We start from the raw sequence: 16,477 nt of genomic DNA, 5'->3' as shown, positions 1-16,477 counted from the left end.
GCCTTTAATATCTCCTGCCTGACCTTTTGCTGGTTTTTTTTCCACTTTTTTTTTTCCTTTTCAATCTCCTTTATTGTTCATAACTCCAAAGTTGGGCTCCAGCACCTGCAAATTCACTTGGCTCTATTTAATTTCCAACTCTCCCAACTCTCCCATCAGGTTCAATTTCTGTCCCTTTTCCCTTCCCTGGTGCTAAAGAAATGAGTGAAATTCGGGTTTCACTTCCCCTCCCAATCCCAGCAGTTGGGATTTCTCCTTTTCCCCCTCTTTTTCCATTTAAAACCAAAACAGAGCAGATTTTGGGATGCTCCAGCCCCATCACATCATTCCTCACCCTCTTTCCCTTTTCCCCCTTTTTTCTCCCTATTACATCTGTGGAAAATTACATTTAAGCAGGGAAAAATGGCTTTTTCCCCCCAACCTTTTCCCCTTTTTTTTCCCCCCTTCATCACACTTATTTACCAGGATTCCAAAGCCCTTTTTGCATCCTGCCAAGTTGAATATTCCCAGCCAAGTCTGCAACTAATTGAGCTATTACCCAAAATAAAAAATCCTCCTTTGGGGCTGCTCTGAAGCCATTACCTCACCTTGGACTAAAGAAAAGAATAAAAAATAAGTAAAAATAATTCCAAGTCTATGGAAAAAGAGGGGAGAGGACTCTGGGATGGGGGAAATTTGCAGCTGAATAGTGAGGAAGGCAAAAAAATAAAGCCAAAAATGGCATTTGGAGGAGCAGGTGGGGAGGGAAAAGACAGCAGATTCCTGGGAGTGGGAAAATGGGAAATAGGAGGAAATATTTGGGTGTAAAAGTTACAAATTTTGATAAAAAATGCAGGTGGGTTTTGGTTTGGGTTGGGTTTTTTTTTCCCCCTGGAAAATGGCCAAAAATAGTTGCAAGAGGGGGAAAAAATGTAAATGAGAAAGGAAAATAAAAAGCACAAAAAATTATGTTTAAAAAGCAGCAAAAAAAAGTGATGAAAAAAATACAATGATGACAATAATTATTATATTATTATTATCATAAGCTACTAAAATTTATTAAGGTATGTTTCAAATATGCTAAAAATGTGTTTACAAATATATTGGAAAATTTAAGTTTTAAAATGTTACAAATACGTTCAAAGACGTGAAAACCAAAAAATGCTTTATAAATATGTTAAAAATTTATTTAAAATACAGAAAAATGAAAAAAATATGTTTGCCATTGTGTAAAAATCTAAAAGGCTTTAAAATGTAGAAAATCCATGAAAAGTTGTTAAAATGTTGAAAAAAAATTTAAATTACATTTAAAACTTCCTTAAAAATACGTTTTAAATATAGAATATGTAAAAAAATGACAAAGGGCTCTAAAGATGTAAAAAATAAAAAAAATATAAAGAAAAACAACAAAAAAAATAAAAAAAATAAAGAAATAGTTAAAAACATTTTAAAATCTCTTAGTTTTTGCAAGGGCCCTGGGTAAAACAGATATTTTGGAGATGCTGGTTGCTTGATGATGTTTGTGATATTTCTGGGTTTGGGTATCACAAATTTCTGGGGTTTAGGGATGAGAATTTTGGGTTTGGGAATTACAAATTTCTAGGTTTGGGTACCACAGATTTCTGGGGTTCAGGTGTGATAATCCTGGGTTTGGATGTTTTAAATTTCTCAGGTTTGGGGAGGATATTTCTGAGGTTTTTTCCTCTTTTGGAAGGAAATCCTCTGCTGGTGTTGGTGGCTGCTCCTGGGCTTTTTGGGGGAGCAGGTTTAAATGCCATAATCCCCCATTTTTAGATTTTATTTGAAGACTGTGGTCAAAGACATCAAGTCCAGAGAACAAATCCCCTAAATCATAATTTACCTTATTCCTCAGTGGGATGCTGAAAACAGCAGTTCTGAGCCCAAAAATCTGCTGAGGACACCAGGAACTGGGGGGGTTTTGTGGCTCCTACTGAAAAATCTCAATCTCCACCCAATTTTTAACCTGTGACTTTTTAAAAAACATTTTTGTACTTAAAAAGATAGAACTATATCAATTTTTTTTTTTATTTTTGTCCCTTAATAAACAATGAAAAAGTGTTTATTAGTGGGAGGGGGGGAGAAGAAAAGATACTTTTATTGCTTTCAGTGTTGAAAACTATGAAAAATTAACTTCTTCATCCAATTTTTAATTTGTTTTTTTCAAAATATATTTGTAAAGTTAGTTAGTTAGTTATTGGTCATTTTTGTCCCTATTGTAACCAATTGGGGGGAAGGGAAAGATGCTTTTTATCACTTTCTGTACTGAAATATATGAAAAATTAACCCAATTTTTAATAGTATTTTTTTCTTAAATATATTTTTAGAATAAATAGATAATGAAAATAAATAAACAAAAATAAACAAAAATAAAATAAAGTAAAATAAAATAAAATAAAATAAAATAAAATAAAATAAAATAAAATAAAATAAAATAAAATAAAATAAAATAAAATAAAGTAAAATAAAGTAAAATAAAATAAAATAAAATAAAATAAAACAAAACAAAACAAAACAAAATAAAATAAAATAAAATAAAATAAAATAAAATAAAATAAAATAAAATAAAATAAAATAAAATAAAATAAAATAAAATAAAATAAAATAAAATAAAATAAAATAAAATAAAATAAAATAAAATAAAATAAGTAAATAAATCCCCCTTCCTCTCTTTTTTTATCTCTCTTCTGACCACCTAAAAAGCATTTTTGGCAGGGCAAAACTGCTCTCACCACTTTGGATGCTAAAAATACCTATTTTTCGAACAGCTTCTTTTTGCCAATGAAATGGCTGAAGACTCTTCCTCAGCTTTTTGTTTTCATTCTTTATAGAAAATTGATTTTAATGCAGACTTTAATTCTCAACAGGTAGAGAACTCAAGGAGTGAGACCATGCTCGGTGTAAAAGATGCTCCACGTTCCACTCCTTTAACAGATTCCAGTGATTAATGAAGCATTTTTTCCTTCCAAAAGGCAGATTTTCCCATCATTTCTGCTTCGTTTTTGCCTGTTTCTGCCAGTGAGGGTGACAGCTTGCACAGCCTCTGCTGTAAAACATAAATGCAAAGCTCCCCAAATCCCTTTTTTTTAGCACTTTTCTCCCCAGTGGTTCCCTTGATGAGAAGGAGCTCATTGTAGCTCTGATAATCAATAATTTTTCCATTTATCACCACTCCTCCCCATTTCTTCCCCACTTTCGGGGAGAAGAAATTTGTATCATTTGCTTTTCCCCTGAAATCCCGAATTTTCAGGTGAAAAGTTCACAGCAGTCGCAGATGAGTCAAAAAAAAAAAAAAAAACAAAAGAAAAAATCAATTCTTGGCTGCAGCTTTTCCTCCAAACCCACAAAACAGAAAGAGAAACGCTTGAGCAACCCCCTTGATAAGGTAAAACAAGGAAGGATTTGGTCAGCAACGCTCCGGAGGGTCCCCAAAATTCAATGTATTAAAAGAGAGGGCAGATAAGGGCCAGGGATGAGGAAGGGAGAGAGGGGAGACGTCTCCAAAGGATGCTCTGGAAAATGTTGGCTATTTTAAAAGTCCCTTAAATTGCCCATTAGGACTCAAACGGTGCCGTGGCTCCCGCTGCGTAAGCGAGAAAAGGGAAAGAAAAAAAAAAAATTTGGATAAAAAAAAAAAAATAAATCCCTACTGGAGGCAGAGCAGTGGAGCGAGCAAATGATGACACAGAAGTTGGAGGAGCCATAAAACCCCACTGAGGTGTCGTTTGTGAGAAGTGACCTTTTCCCACCGAAGGAAATGAGGAGAAAGGAGAAGCGGGTGGCTTCAAGAAGGGGGTGTGAAAGTCAATTTATTTGTTTTAGCTTGAAGAGGACAAGCTTGGGGATTTGGGGTTTTTGGTGGGGTTGTTGTTGGGTGATTTTTTTTGTTGTTGTTGTTGTTGTTGTTGGGGGGGCGATTTTTCTGCTTTTGCAGATGAGAAATGCAGCAAAAAGAGGAAAAACTTGAAATCTTCCATATGAACAACAGGAAAAAAAGCTGCTTTGAATGTGGAGCTGGCTCAGTGCACAATACAGATCACCCCTGTTCACCCACTGTGGCTGGAAAAGCGGAAATGCAATATAAATTTACCCTAAAAAATCTCAAGATGGGCTACAAGGTGAAGGATCATGTCCAAAATCCATCCTCAACTCCCAGGTCCAGCCCACTGGGGTGCTCCAGAAGAGTTTGGAAAACTCCTCTTCTTACAATAACTCAACTCCATAAGGATGCTTGGAAAAGCTATTTGACCACTTAGAGCACCACTGGAGATGAAATCTTTTTTCTCCCCTGTCAAAGGTTATTAAAAAATGCCATTGAAATAAATCAAAGGCCATTGCTATGAATAAATCCACCCTGGTTTAGTCAAATGTGTCACCTTTCCAGCTAATTAACCTGCTGGTTGCAGTCATGCCAGCATGCCAGCTTTCCAAGAAGATCCAAAAACCCCAAAATCACAGAATCACTGGGTTGGAAGAGATCATTGAGTCCAACCCATGCCCTGACACCACCTCAACTAAACCATGGCACTGAGTGCCACATCCAATCTTTATTTAAACACATCCAGGGATGGTGATTCCACCACCTCCCCAGGCAGAACATTCCAGTACTTTATCACTCTTTCACTAAAAAACATTTTGCTAACATCCAACCTAAATTTCCCTTGGCACAGCTTAAGAAATTAGACAAAAAGGGGAAAACCCCATAGTTTCAGCCAAAATCTTTAAATTTTGGAGATGGATAGGAGGGGTTTTCATTCTGCCAGTCTCTGAGATGAATGCTCTGGGGTGAAATCCTTTGTAATGGCCATTATTTAGGAAATCAAGGTAAGTAATGCAGGAGTTGGGGGTCCTGGAGGACGCTCACCTGTGGGGTGTCTTGGTAGGGAGGAGGAGGCACTGTCTGCGTGGCCATCATGGTCAGAGCTGGTGCCGGGGAGACATGGTGCATCCTGCTTGGGATCACATCGAGAACCTGTGGGCAGGAGAACGGAGCTGCAGGATTACCAGGGAACTCTCCTCCCCCAGAAAAATCCCACAGAAAGGGAAGGGAAAATAAAAGACAGAAGGGAGAGGTGAAGTTCCTCACACAAGCCCTGGAAGAAACTCAAGTTGATTTGATGACCCTTGCTGTGATTCAATGATTTTTTGAGATTTGTGATTTTGGGTGAGGAATGCACTGGGAGGGAAGAGATCACTGCCAGGGAGATCTTCACTGGAGAGCTCTAGGAGATGAGGGTGCCATCAGTGCAACTCATGGTATTTTCTCCCCTGTGAACCCTGGCACACCCAGGGCATTTTCTTTCCCTCTCTCATGCCTAACCACAGTGCCTAAATGGGGATTTCCATCCCCTTTCCAGCTATTCCTCTTTTCTGGAAGCAGAAAGACAAACCATAATTGCAAAACTTGCAATTTTTAAAATTATCCATCAAACCCTCCCCAAATGACGTGTCTCTTTGCCTTTATCCACCACAGAGTCACATCCTCATGCTCAGTTCAGAAGGGACATGGAGAATCCAGTGTGGAAATTCACCACCATATTTAATATATCCATTTATTAATTTATTTAACATATTCTTATGTTGTGCTGTCCAACCCAGCTGTCTCCTGTGCTGAGGTGACTGCTCAGAATGCACAGCAATGTGGAAACTCTCGTTGGATTTGAACCAGGGAGCAAACCTGGATTTTGCACACCCCATAAACCGAGGAGATGGTCCTCACGCCACCTCCAACCTCTCTGAAAGTTGATGCTTTCTCCAAAGTTCTCTGTGAGGAAAACAGACTAATTTTTTTGTCTCTTCAGGTCCAAAAGAGATGGAGAAAAAAGAGGGGCACCAGGAAGGGACAAATTTGTGGTGGCTGGGAAAAGTCCCTGACAAATAGACCTGGTGGTAGATGTGAACCAAAAGCAACTCTTGGCCCTGAAGATATCTCCTCTCCCACTATTTCACTGCAGCTCTGTGGTTGCTTTAGAAAGAAAAGCCAATAATCTTGCCTAAATTCTTTTAAAAACTCTGTCCTGTCCTTTCTGTGCCTCGGAGCTCTGTTTTGGGCCTACTCACAAAGTCACCCAGCAGATCTTCCTGGGTCCTCCACAGGTGAATTTCTTCTTGCAATGCCTCCTTTTTGTAAGAGATGACATTTTCCCCAGGGATCTCCTCGTTGTGGTGCACTGCTTTTCCCACTGGCTTCTCATCTGGGGAAGAGCTGTGGCACCACCCCACGAGGAAATGCAGAGTTGCGTAAAACCCCGAGATATTGTGAGGGAATATAACCAAAACCCAGCATCAGCATCGCTTTCACAACAAAATGGTCACAGGCAGAAAGGTGCAGGGAAAAGAAATAGAGGCACTGATGAGCTCAGTCAGAACCAAGGCACATCTGGGAATCCTTGTGGAAAATGCAGTTCTCTCTGTGAGGTCCATGGGTGTTTGGGGGAAGAGGTGCAATATTCTGATCTTCTCGAGGCTTCAGGTTTTGCCAGGTCACAAATGCACCACATCCAAAAGGAAAACCAAATGCTGTGTGCATGGGATGAGAGTCAACAACTCTAATTTATTTTGCATGAATAAATGAGGTTGTTCTTTCTTATGCTTTGCACAAATATGGAGAACCCACGAATGGGATTGTAAGAAATCACACCCAAAATCCTGTGCATTGTGAAGGTAGATCAGGGTTCTTGCATGGCACAGACCTCTAGCAGTGAGGATATTGCATTTATGGGATTAAAATGATGCTTTTCATCTTTTTCCTCCCAACAGCAAAATAGCAGGAGGCAAAATTATCTGCTCCTGAGTGAACTCACAGCTCAAAATCTTTGATGTCCAATGTCAAAACTCAGCTCGCAGCTGCAGGCACACAAATATCTGTGTCCTCAGGGGGTAACACCAAGGGAAAAACCTCCCCACCAGAAAGAGTTTCAGCTGGGGAAAAGCAGAATTTAGCACTGTGACAGTCTGGACATCTGGGTGGGAAGCTAAAAAAAAATATAAAAAGACATTGCTATTTTGGGAAAAATACCCTGCTTGGCATCTATTGTTCCTGCCAAGAGCAATCCTACAACCAGCACGTGGCGATTTACTGGGGGGTGGGAGATTTTTGGGTGAATCTATTCCCAGAAGGTGGCAGCCCAGAGCCCAATTTAATTGCTGAATAATATCTAAGCTGCTCAAATCAAGCCCTTCATTGAGGTTTATGGGTGTTGATTTGTTTGGAGAATAGGACTGACAGCTAAATGTGGGGATAGGAAAAAAAGAAGAGGATAAAAGTGGGAGACAGCTGTTGCCAATAGCAATATATTTATCTTGGGGGAAACAAATGCACTCAGGCACTGTAAATATCCAGGAAAGTGTCTGGTGGCCACAGGAAAAGCTGGACAGGTGTTCCACGTGGGAGCCCCCAGCCATGAACCTCAGGATAACAGTGCAGAGCTGTCAGCCCCGTGGATTTATCAGCAGCCAACACAGGAAGGGTTTAAAGCTGTCATTGCGTGCATTAACCCTTTCTTATTTTTTGTATTTTTTGTTTTATACACAAATCTCCTCTCTTTTCCTTCTTTCCCCCATTTCTTAAATTAATTTGTCTGTGGGAGCTCTTGGCTAGAGGTATCTAGATACTGGAAGGAGCAGAGCAGCACCAAACCCCTGCCAACTTCCAGCCCACCTCAAGGAAATGTTCAGATCTTGGGTGAAGAGTGAATTTGGGGACCTGGAGATCAAGGAAGGCAGGAATTGCAGGCAGCTCCTGGGGGATTTGCACAGAAGAAAGAAATGGTGAGCAATAAAAACCCATAAAGGCTCTCTCATTTCTGGAAGCAGCAGTACTTCAGGTTTTGGCAGTGACTTGAGATCACAGTATCCTAAATTTCCTTATGAAATAAAATTATTTCAGCTATCACTGAAATGTCGTTACGTTGGAAATGTATTTCCCAAATTGTGCCTATCTAAAAGACTCTCAGATTTATAGGCTGGGTTTTTTTTTTTTACCAGCAATATATTTCATCATTTTTCAAGTAAAAATAATTAAAGACTAAGCTGAAAAGTTGGAATTTTTTACCATGACTCCTTAAAACACTTAAAAAACCAAAGTATTGTCAGTCACCCACCACTCTCCAGGTGAATATGGCCTCCTTGATTAATCAAACAGCCATAAACTCATAATAGAATGGTTAGGGCTGCTCAGAATTTGGGCTGAATGAAAGAAAAAAAAAATAAAAATTCCCTTTTCTGGACTCTACATCGCTGTTTTCAGAGCAAAATGTTAATATTCAATCCAAACTCTTGTTTCTGAACCAATGGGAAAATTGGGATCACTTTTTTAAGTCATTGAGAAGCTTCTGCCCCACAGCAACACATGCAATTGATAACAGGGGGACTCAACAGGAAAAATCAGAAAATCAACTTTCCAGGCTTTTCTTCATCTCCACCTGAAGCATCAAAATTATTAGAGATACTTAAGGATGGGGTTTTTTTTTCCCCAAAAATACCATGGGAGGTATTTTTCAGTGTTAAGGGCAGACTGCCTTGTCTGAGGGGGATTTTTTTGAAGAGGGGATGCTGTGAGATTCACGACGCCGTGTCACTCACGCTCCCCCCACAGCAGGCTGCGAGATTTTTATGTCACCATCTTCAGAGAGGGCTTGTGCAGGCTGAAGGTTGTGATATATGCATTCAGCCAAGTTCAAATGAGGAAATACAGCAGAGAAGGGATGGAGAGGATCCTCCAGAGGATGATCCATCTCACTCAGAGCCACGAGGACAGGCTCGCCCTCAACGGGTGATGCCAACCCTTGATTGGCCATAAAGCAAATTAAGAGTGACCCTCTCCTCTTGAATGTCCCATTTCTATTAACAAATCTTCACTTTTTTTGCCTGTTTTCGCCAATATTCACACATTACCCTGAAAGATGAATACCAGGGTTTTATGCCATTACAGGAAGTCCTTTATGCCACCCTGAGCTTATTAAAAATAAACCAAGTGCTATTAAATGGTCAAAACCAGAAAATAATCCAATTTTTCAAGACATTACTAATTCTTGACCATTCCTCCACATTCAAGGTTGATTCCAAACAGGCTCATGCATCATCTCATCTGGAGAGATCAGGAACATTTGTGCAAAGACACCACTGGGCCATCAAATAATTTTAATTTTTTTTAACAATATATCACAGCCAAAATTCTTCAATCCAATCCCAGGAGGTTTTCTTGCACTGGGAGTATCTTTTGCTCTCAGCCAAGATGCTGGTTTTACTCAGTGCTGACCTCCACAACCTCCCAGCATCCTGTTATTAGTTATTGCATGGTAAAAAAGGGAGAAATTGAGCCTGTGTTCCTGCTAAAAGCATGGGTTAAAGCAGATACTGATTTGATATTTCTGTAGAACAAAGTCTAGACCAGAACAAATCCCTTTTCTATTTTTCTCCTAAAAAAGCTGCTGGTCAATACATAAGCACTGGAAAAAAAAAGGGAGAAGGAAACACCGTGTTGGACAAAGCCAAAAAAAGTCTTGGTTTGGAATGTCAGTGGATGGGTCCCTGAGCACCAGGAAAAGAACTTATTTATTTAATATTTTCACCTAGGTATTTAATTTTTTTTGTTGTTTGATGCTTACATTGTTGTTAGTATTTATTTAATTAATATTTCCCAATCCTCATCCCAACTTCAGCTCCACAGAAAGGATGGAGCTGCTTCAGTGGATTTCTGATGAGAACAACAATTACTGCTAAATATTTCTCTCCTCTCCAAAGATACCCATCTCTGAAAGGCTCCAGGGATATCTCTGCAACATAAACACGAGAATAAAACCTGCAAGAGCCAGTCAGAGCTTTAGTAGACAAGGTTAATGTACCTTGAACGGCAGCATTAAACAACTTTGCTCATTTTTTTAAGTGGAGAGCTGAGATACCTACATACATTTTAAAGTGTTATTTTTATAGGGGAAGACCATTAAAGCACCTTCCAAAACAAACTGGCACAGGGAAACATCAAAGAAGCTTCTTCAAAGTAACCTGAGAATACTTGAATTTTGTGCAACCCAGCCCTCTGCCCAAGAAAAGTTCCCAAAAGAGCAAGCTGTGATTTTTTTTTTCAGCAAATCAAAAAGCTTTGAAGTGAAGTGTAGCTGAGGAACCCCAAAAATGCAGAAACTTCCTCTTGCTGGGCATGAAATGTCCAAAAAAATTTTCTGGGAGCAGATGAATGCTTTAACAGTTCTTCTCTGAGAGCAATTAGCTCTGAACAATTTATGTCCAAAGTCTAAAGTCCTGTCCTATGCTTTCAATTCTTGCCTTGTGCTCTTCATTCTCCATCACAACCTGCTAATTCCATGAGTCAGAAATCACAGAGCACCCACATTTCCACCCTGCCAACACCAAATCTCAAACCCCCACTGGCAATGAGGAGAACCACGGAATAGTCTGAGCTGGAAAGAATCCCCAGGGATGATGGAGCCCAGCATCCCCAAGAGTCACACCAGAGTATTGTCCACCTTCTTCTTGAGCTCTGCTAGCCTTGGGGCCATGCCCAGTGCCCTGGGAGCCCATTCCTGTGCCCAAGCACCCTCTGGGTGAAGAACCTTTCTCTAATATCCAACCTAAGCCTCCTCTGATAAAACTTCAGGCCATTCCTTTGGGTCTTGTCTCTGGGCACTGCAGAGCAGGGATCAGTGTTTGCCCCTCCTCTTCCTCTCACAAGGAAGTTGTAGACTCCTCTCAACCTCCTCCAAGACCAAGCACACTCAGCTGCTCCTCCTTGAGCTTCCCCTCAAGACCCTTCACCATTTTTGTTGCCTTCCTTAGGATGCTCTCTAATGGTCCAATATTAATTTTGTGCCCAAATCTGCCCACAGGACTCCAGCTGAGGCCACCTGGGACAATCCCTTCCCTCACCCAGCTGCTGATGCTGGGCCTGAACCCCCCCAGGACAAGGATGTGCACCTGGCAGCCTCAAATTCAACTCCTGAATTATCATAAATATCATTAAAAAAATCATAAATTCCTCACTGCTGACTCAAATTCAACCTTTCATTGACCAGGACCAGCTCCCTTCCTGCAGAGCTGCTCTCCAGCATCTCCTTCCTTTGTCTGCCTGAACCTCCAGGTGCAAAATCCAACACTTTCCCTTCTTCAGCTCCATGGTGATGGCCCAGTGCTCAAATTTGTCAAGGTCTCTGCAGGGCCTCCCTGCCTTCAGGGGACTCAACAGATCAGTTCTGTATTGTCTGCAAACTTGATTAATATTTAATATCCCTTCCAGTTCTGTGTCTCAGTCATTTCTGAAGATGTTGAGGTGCAGGGGGTGGAGGAGGGAGCCCTGCAGGCCCCCACCAGTGACAGGCTGTGGACATTTTGTGCAGAGGATGCTGTGACAGATGGCATTGAAGGCTCCATCCCCAAGGCCCCTGCCAGGTTAAAAAGAGCTGCTCACAGGACAAAAAAGGAGATGGAAAAAATGTGATGGAGTTTTGGAGACATGAGCTGGAAGAAGAGGTTTAAGTGAAGGTGAACAAGGCCGTGGGAAACCGTAATATTTGTGAATTCCACAAAACTGTCCCAAGACCAAAGGTGACATCAGTGCTGTTGCTTGAGGATGGGTAGCTGAGAAAAAACACACTCAAAAACTCTCTTGCTCTGCAAAAATGAAACCATTGTTGAAGTTTTTCCATTCCAAACTGACACCTGCAGTCCCTGACCAAAGCCCTGGCTTCAACCAGGACAGAGTGAATTTTTACAATAGCTGGGAGGAGGAACTTCACCAGACCCTAATATGATTTGATACCAAACCATGTCATTGCCAGGAGCAGGGGAAAGGGAATTTCTCTCATCTGAGAAGGGAATTCATTCCTGTGGAGCAAGCACAGCAGAGCAGTGGGGTCATGCTGGTCCTGAGCAGAGGGAGCTGTTGGGTGGCATGGCTGTGCTTGGGTAAAGCTCCATCCTCTCTTCTGCACACTTTTGTTATTTGCATTGCTGTCACAAGCTCGTTTTCCTATCTCATTGCTGTTTCAGGTAAATTGTCATCCCAACCCATGATCTTTGCCTTGTGTGCCTCTTTTCTCTATTTTCTAAATAATTTTTTAGAAATTTTAGGAATTATTAAAAATTTAGAAAAAAAAAAATTCTAAAATTTTCTCTATTTTTCTCTTTTCTCTAGGAGGGGCAGGATGAGCTGCAGGAAGTTTTGGAGACCTGGGGAGGGGGCACTAAATTGGGAAAAACCATTATTAAATAGCAACAACCAATTTCTCTGCCTCTGCAAATATCACAAAATGCAAAACAGACCAATGCCAGTGCAAGACCCACAACACTGCCAACAATTCTGGCACAGATCCCACCACAAACCAAGGACTTTTTGTAAATGTTGCTGCAGTCCATAAACACCCCATAATCAATACTGAAATTTTCCATATTTTTAGAGACTATTTCAATTTAATGCCTTCCTGGGGTGTTTGTTCTGCAACTCAAATCTCACAGGTTTTATGCAAATCTCTCAAAACCTCCATGAGTATCACCAGGTAAACACAGACAGACACCAGCTTTTTCTTTTTTGGACTTGCTAAAAACAAGCAGAGTGAACCCAACTGCAGAAACACAGGGGAGGTGAGAGTTCATGCAAAGACTTCCCACTTCCCTGACGGGGAAAATCAGGAAAACAGCAATTCCACAGCACACCAAATAAAATCCTCCCTTAAATCTGCCTCATTTCTTGCTATATCCTGCTATCATGCCTGGAAATTTTCCCCTTGGGAGGGGAAAAAACTCCCTCTGGAGCCCCATAAATCAGAGTTCTTGACTCGCAGTTTTTACTTCACATCCCTCTCTTGCAACTCTTTGGCTTCTCCCCGTCTTACCTTCCTCCTGAATTTCTATGTAAAATGTAAAATTCCCTGTGAAAAATAGGGAATTTTCTGACTCTGCTGGCCAGAAAACAAAAATAAGGTTTTCCTTGAGGCATGTCAGGCTCTCTGGCATCCAGAGAGAGTTGTCCCTATCCAAACCCCGAGCCAAGACACTAAAGATTGAGATGAGAGCACCTTGATTAATCGCCACTATTGAAACATCTTTCATTTGCCCATTTGAAAGCAATTTTTTGGCCATATTTCCAGCCTGAATGATAAAAGAGATGTTTGAGATATGACATGGTGATTTATAGGGAGTTACAAATTTATAGGTGGGTTTCAAATTCCTTTAGTGATGCTTAATAAGAATGTCTTCTCCATTTACTCCAAATGGGAGTAAACCTCAGCCTGGCCTGAACTCAACACAATGAGGAGATTTGAGTCAAAAAAGGACTGGAAAGTGTTCATGGTGTGAGATAGATATGGTAAATTTTTTCACCATTTATTTTTCACAATGACAAAAGGTATGGCCTGGCCTCAGAGGTGCAACTTGTGGTCATAGGGGCTTCAGGAGAAGAAAAGCTGAAATAGTTTTGTGCCTGGAAACTGGGGGACCAACGCACAGTGGAGAAATCCAAGGGAAACCAAGTTGTTTCTCAGAAGACTTCAGGTAATTTCTATCATTAACCACCTTGAGCAATGCCAGCCCAGCGTTCCAGAAGGAAATTAAGTGGACACCCACCACCATCACATCTTTCTGTGCCTTTACAGGAAGGTGTCTGGGCCTTGTTGGCACCATTTGCTGAGCAATTCAGGTTTGGTCTCCTTGCAGGAGAGGTTGCACTTTGTGTCCTCCACAGACCCAGCTCCTCCAAAGAGAACAACCCAATGCACACAAAATTCATGGCAGGGAACCGAGTCCTTTTGATGCCTTGAGATTTTAGTGTTTATATTTTCCAAATCCCACACTGCATAACTCTAAATTCCACATAAAGTGTCAGCTGCTGTCTTCACACCTTGGCCACACAAAACAATTCCTCTGGGCCTGGAAGCCAGGGACACCCAACAGCCTCAGCCCCCAAAAATCCAAACAGCAGAGAACTGGGGAGGGGCAAACTGGGGGAGCAATATTCATTACCTGGAGCTGGAATTGCACAATTAACCCCTGATATGCAAATGAACCAAACTCAGATCTGGCTGAAAAACTGGTGCCCATTGTCCAGCCTGGGGGCAGCCTCTGGGAGGCTTTGGCTGCCCAGGGTGTGTCTGTTAAAGGCCTTCAGTAAATCCCCACTTTATTCTCTTCACTCTGGCTGGGCTCTGCTCTAGGGAGCCTCTCCAAGGCATCACTTCTAGGCAAGCACTGGGCAGCTCAGTTTGAAATAGAGATTGGAAAGAGGGCATCAAGCAGAGAGGATCCCCCTGAAAAGTGGTGATTGTGGTGACCCAAATCCCCCCCAAACTCACCAGAAAGGTAATTCCAACACGAACCCAACCTGCACCTTTATCAGAAAGGGGTAAAATCAGGCTGAGGAGAAATTCATCACTTCCTTCATCATGTGGTTTTTGTGTTTTTGGCTGAAGCAGGGTCACCAGCAAGAATCAGGGCTTAAAGGGCAGCCTGGGGGAAATAATCCTCCCCCTCTTGGCTGCTTCTTACGAAAAGGGACTTTCAGAGGAGGCAAGACTCAAAAGAAAAGGTTCAAAGAAAAGATGCTCTGCAGGGCCATGGACCAAATGATGGTTTTGGGGTTTTCCCTGAGAAGCCCCCACTTAAAACCAGTTCAGGAACAAACCTTTGTAGAATATTTACACATTTTGAAGGTGCCACTCCCATTTTCAGTGACCAAAGGTTTCTCTTTGCTCCTGCAGGAGGGAAGCTGTAGCCAACAGGGTTTTATTTTCTGTGTCACCTGCCGGGTGCCCTGGTTTTGGCACGGATCAAGCACATTTGTCACTCTGTCAAGCCCTAATTTTAGTGATCGGGGTTGACTAAAGGACTGTGAAACCCTTGGTTTCATGTATATCTTATTTTAAGCTCTGCATTTCATTTATTTTTAGTTGGTGACCATTTCTCTGCACCCTACTGCTGGCTGTGCCAAAATTTTGCAGCGACAACAGCCTATATTTCAGACTATTTTCACAAAAATATATCTGTGTTTTCCTCCAGGCTGCTTATGCCTTGTAGGGCTCTTAACAATATGTTATCTACACTTGAGCTTTAAAACAAGACTCCCTGCACAGACTGATTTCTTAAAAAAAAAATAAAAATAAGTGTAATTCTGCTCTGAAATGCTCACTGCATTTAGGGAAGGGTTGATACAATTTAAATGCAACAGATCACAGCAAAAATTCCTCCAGATAAAGCCACCAAATAAAACCAAGGTCATGACTCGCTACATCCTACTCAATTAATGTACATAATTGCACAATTAATATATATAATTGATTAATTAATATAAAGCAAAGCAGCCTTACTGTTAGGGGGTGCTCAGGGAGCCCCTGGAAGTGTCCTCCCACTGCCCTGAAAACTGGGTAGGGATCACAACCTGGGAAAGCAAAAATGAAATATTTGAATATTGAGAGAAAATGAAATAAGAAAGTGAAATATTAAGCAAAATGAAGGTCTGCACTAGGAAAGGTATTCTGGCAGGGTCAATGAAGCCATGGATGGCCAGTCACTCTTAATTTTTTCTGAAGGATGATGGGGAAAATAGGAGGAATGAAGGAATAAAAGTGGGAATATCCCCTGGGGATGAAAACAGGACTGCTGTCTGGGCTAGATCAGGGGGTTTCCCCAGCAAGGTTAAAAATCTCCAGAAAAGGGGCAAAAAATAAATCAGATTTTTAGAGGTCGAACCGAGATATGTCCAGAAATGGAAGTTGTTGTTGGTCTGCCCACAGAGGATGGAGGCTGAACTCGTCCTGTCCCCTCCTTTTCCACTCCTGCTGGGTGGTGAAAGTTTGTCACGGGATCACACTGAGGGTTACTGGTACAATCCAAGTCTGGAAAGGAGAAAAAAGGAAAAAAAGGAATGAAACAGCACCTGATGTTTGCTGTGTCCCCATTTCATGCTGGCAGTTGCCATTTCCCTGGTCAGTTATGATATTTCCTTGAGTGTAAATGTGTTTTTGGGCTCAGACAGAGTGAACTGGGGAGCAGATAGCACCTCCAACATGGGGGAGCTCCCAGACACTGTTTAATAAAGAAAAGTCCATCCATATGCTAGAGAAGATTTTGCAACTGCCAAAAAATCTGGTCTTTATGGGACTGAGATTTCCAGGCCCATCTCAGCAGCTTCAGTGGAAAAAGGAAGATGAGCAAGGACCAGCACAGCCACAGCCACAGGGGTGTTTTGTGTTTGACTGCAAAAAAAGGAATACAAGGGATAAAATTCACCAGATCTCTCCAAATATATCAACTCTAGTGATCCCCTCAGACCTTCAAAATCCATCTGATGAATGTCCCTCCATACATTATACAACATATATATCGTGTATATATAATATATATAGTATATATATACATATATATATTGTATATATAATATATATAGTATATATATACAATAATATATGTATTATATAATATATATATTTTATAATGTATTGTATAATATTTATATCATAATATGTTGTGATATTAA

General features: G+C 41.0%; 1 protein-coding gene across 7 annotated transcripts in view; it reads right to left on the bottom strand.

The window, feature by feature from the left end:
* The window catches only part of PKNOX2 (PBX/knotted 1 homeobox 2), a 92,661-nt gene that overhangs the window by 24,508 nt on the left and 51,676 nt on the right, over positions 1-16,477 (bottom strand). For all 7 annotated transcript variants that reach the window (XM_086861036.1, XM_086861037.1, XM_086861040.1 and 4 more), the window contains 3 exons: positions 15,691-15,836; positions 15,309-15,379; positions 4,862-4,969 (listed from right to left, as the gene is read on the bottom strand). In XM_086861036.1, the coding sequence (XP_086717162.1) occupies positions 4,862-4,945 (84 nt within the window). In that variant the 5' untranslated portion in view covers positions 4,946-4,969; positions 15,309-15,379; positions 15,691-15,836. The remainder of the gene's footprint in view (positions 1-4,861; positions 4,970-15,308; positions 15,380-15,690; positions 15,837-16,477) is intronic.

The sequence above is a fragment of the Cyanistes caeruleus genome, chromosome 23 (genome assembly GCF_971803275.1).
Source record: "Cyanistes caeruleus chromosome 23, bCyaCae1.hap1.1, whole genome shotgun sequence".
NCBI lineage: Eukaryota > Metazoa > Chordata > Aves > Passeriformes > Paridae > Cyanistes > Cyanistes caeruleus.
This window is presented reverse-complemented; position numbering and strand designations above follow the sequence as displayed.